Here is a 3,554-nt window from a genome sequence, read left to right on the forward strand (position 1 = left end):
GCGCAGCGCGTTGGATGCTGGTTGCCGTGGCTTGTGCGTGACAGCGGGCGTGCGCGGCACGGCGCCGAGGCAAGCCCCACCGCATTTTGCACCTCCGCACAGCTTCGTACTACACCCGCTCACATTGCCACCGCTGTTCGATGACACGGATGATACTCCTGGATATTAAATTCATGAATAAAATAAAAACATTGAAATTAGTTGTTTTTTTTGTTTCCTTTAGTGTTTAGTTTCACTTAACAAAAGGAATAAAAAATGATTCTAGTCACAATTCAACTAGCGCCATCTATTATTAAAATTTTTAAAAATATGGCAATTTTACATCAGGCTTCACGCCATTCGTGTTGCCACAATGCCAGCTTTAAAGCACTGTGCAGTATGTTCTAAGGGTACAAGAACCTGAGAGAGAAGATTCCCCGCTGGTGACGGAGTATAGCGAGGCGGAGGCGGGCACGGAGCGCGCGCCCACAGAGTAGCTAGACACAGAGCCTGGCACACCCCATGACTTGCCGCTAGAGCTCGACACCTATACATTTAATTATTATTATAATGTGGGACAGAGTTTTGATATCCGATATTTATTTTTTTGATGTCCAATTTTAATAAGACAAAGCATAAATATGTATAATGTAGTGGGTAATAGGCGTAGACTATATGTTTAACTGTAATTATAAATTTTGTTTGTAATCGAAATTAGCATTTGAATAGTTCATGTATTATTCTTTTCATTTGAAGAAATATAATGTTACATAATTGTACGTGCGCGGAAGAAATTCTCTTAAACCAATGCTTACTTTTCAGTTCACAAGGTCTTATATTTACGAGTATTTGTCCGTGACACACTTATTTCGGAAACGTGATCTGTAATATTTTTCATTAACAAAAATAATTACTGAAACTTAATTTAATTTTGTTTTATATTTTATTTGTTGACCCAGACCTGATTAGTCCAGTCTTTTCACGATATTTCACACTTTTTTCATAAAGAAACGAACTGGTTTTTTGCGTGTATAGAAACAATAGAGTATGGAGTCTTGCTAACAACTATATTCTTATGGCCTACAAGATGGTGCCTGAAATCGCTTATACACAAATATTTTTCTTGGCCACAGTAACAGCTTGAATGTCAATTATTTATATTACCGCAAGGTACTTACTTGCCAACTCTTGCTAGTTACGAGTCGTGGTGCTTGTCGTAGGCGCAGGATCTTGGCGCGGCAGATGACGCAGCGCAGCGGCAGCAGGCGCTGGCTGACGGCCATTTGGATGGTCTTCACGAAGCACCGCCGGCAGACCACACGGTGGCCGCACGGCGATGTCTGCATCGTCGCTTTCGCGTTCACACATATTACACACTGTAATCAGATATTCACATATATAGAAGCGTCTTTGATTATAATAAAAAATGTGACATTTACATCGTGAATTCAAAAACTAGACAGACTTTAAAATACTTATGGTATTGGAAATCTCATTTACCACTGACTAACATAGGCCATGTTTATTACAAGAATATTTTTTGAAATCCCGGTAGCCGAAGTTGGTAGCAAAGGCTAGTGTTAAATAAATAGTATATTAGGTAACTTACTTCTTCTTCGGGAGACGAAGCTAACTCGGGCTCGTTTTCCTCTAGCTTATTGAGCAATTTGTCCTGGAAATAAGGAAAAGAAAATCATTTATAAAAGAAAATCTTGCACAATACGTGTATACAGGTAAGTAAATACTCTAGGGTAAAAAGTAAAGTTACCTACTAACCGCGTAAGCAAGAATAAATTCTAATTTTTGTTCCACATTTATATTTTGTTTCTGCATGACTCTTTTCTATTTAAACCTTTGAATGTCCAGGAAGATTAATTCGTTAAGATTGTAGGAAAAAATAAGTTACAACCTTTCGAAACAACAAAAATATCCACTTAACCTATATAATTGATTAGTTTATGACATTGTGACATTTTTATAATCATTTTTAGACAATTTATTTAATAGTACTTACGGCGTATAAAGTGGTACACGATGGTTCGCCTAGAGGTTCACATATTGGTCAAGAAACTCAATCCTATATGACTATTCTTTGTAATAATTGCAGAGATAAAAAAAAAAACAAAAGCAAAAATTTTTAATAGTACAAATTGAAATTAAACCTAACTTGCAACTCAATAGAGGGTTAAATTCTGCTCCCGTTTATGATTATTAAATAACTTTGGAACTTCCAATAACCGTCACCCGGTTGATTAGAGGCCGGATCTAATAAGAAGGCGGCACAACGTCCCTAACCAGCCTCTAATTAAATTTAACCGGCCCCGTTACCACGTCAGCGTCGAATCTATCAAGGTTTGCATTAAGGAGCGTTTACACTAAACAAATTATAATAATAACGTAAATAACGCCTACCTTTCAAGGTATAACATTTTTAATAATTAATAATTAACATTATAGAAAGTAATCTGAAAACTGTATTCGTTTCCTCGCAAAATATGTATTTACGTATTCAAACATAAAATTTATTATTTACTAGCTTTCGCCCGCGACTCCGTCCGCGTGGAATTAAAAAAACAAAAGTCCTCTACATCTATGCCAAATTTCATTGAGATCCGTTCAGCCGTTCAGGCTACAAACAAATATCCCTCCATCTAAACTTTCGCATTTATAACATTAGTAAATATGAAGTATGATTATGTAGGTTTTACAATATTTTCGACTACGAATAGTGATACGCTAGTTACTGGATCGCGAATATGAAGAGTTGGTTGTTTTTTTTAAAAAGAAACAATAAAGCAAGGTAATTTGTTACTAAAAGCTTTATCCGATAACCGGTCATTCGTATAAGAAATATTTTTTTTATTACATTTTCCTATATATTGTGCAACATTATTTAAAGCAATATCAGATCGGAAGTTGGACGATTGATTTATCTAACTCAATTGAAGCTAAGGTTAACATTTTAATGTGTTTTTTTTTAGGTTTTAAAGATAAAAAAGATTTCCGTATATTCCGGATTAAGGTTAAATAAAACACAAAAAAAACATCTATCAATAGATAGTATAATATAATAATAATTATACACATGATAATTTTTATAAAAGATTTTTGTATGATAACTGTTTTCTTTTTTTTCTACAACAATGACACTTCATTAAATAAGTCTCAATGTCATGACCCGCATTTAAAATGAAATATATTATTTTTTTTTTACTTGCACAATACAAAAATATACATCAATTTTATTCTACCGTTTCTTTTTCTTTTACGATAGTTCAGTAATGAGTATGTTGTACGGTAGGTTTCCATTGTAGAAATACCTGTACAAAAATCTTTTGCTGTCTCTGTTTCTTTTAAAGAGAATGAGTGGAAGGAGGATTGTACATGCATTTCAGTAAAGGATATGCACAGACTTTATATTTTTGAAACCATATAAATCTAGCCTTCTTTTATTTGTTAACAGTTACGAGTAAAGTAAAAGATTATATTATACTTCGGGCTTTGTCCTCGAGATTAGCAGAAGTTCACATGTAGTACCACATACGGTGTCGCCATCTAGCACTGTATTTGAGAAA

The 3,554-nt window shown here is 34.6% G+C and overlaps 1 protein-coding gene across 1 annotated transcript in view; it reads right to left on the reverse strand.

Moving 5' to 3' along the window:
• Positions 1-3,554, reverse strand: part of LOC106110890 — a 44,406-nt gene that overhangs the window by 2,154 nt on the left and 38,698 nt on the right. Inside the window, exons 3-6 of the mRNA XM_013292839.1 lie at positions 1,589-1,651; positions 1,158-1,355; positions 400-526; positions 1-158 (exon numbers count right to left, since the gene is read on the reverse strand). The exon at positions 1-158 is cut by the window's left edge and continues 25 nt beyond it. Of these exons, the coding sequence (XP_013148293.1) occupies positions 1-158; positions 400-526; positions 1,158-1,355; positions 1,589-1,651 (546 nt within the window). The remainder of the gene's footprint in view (positions 159-399; positions 527-1,157; positions 1,356-1,588; positions 1,652-3,554) is intronic.

This window comes from Papilio polytes, unplaced genomic scaffold, assembly GCF_000836215.1.
Source record: "Papilio polytes unplaced genomic scaffold, Ppol_1.0 DF824191.1, whole genome shotgun sequence".
NCBI lineage: Eukaryota > Metazoa > Arthropoda > Insecta > Lepidoptera > Papilionidae > Papilio > Papilio polytes.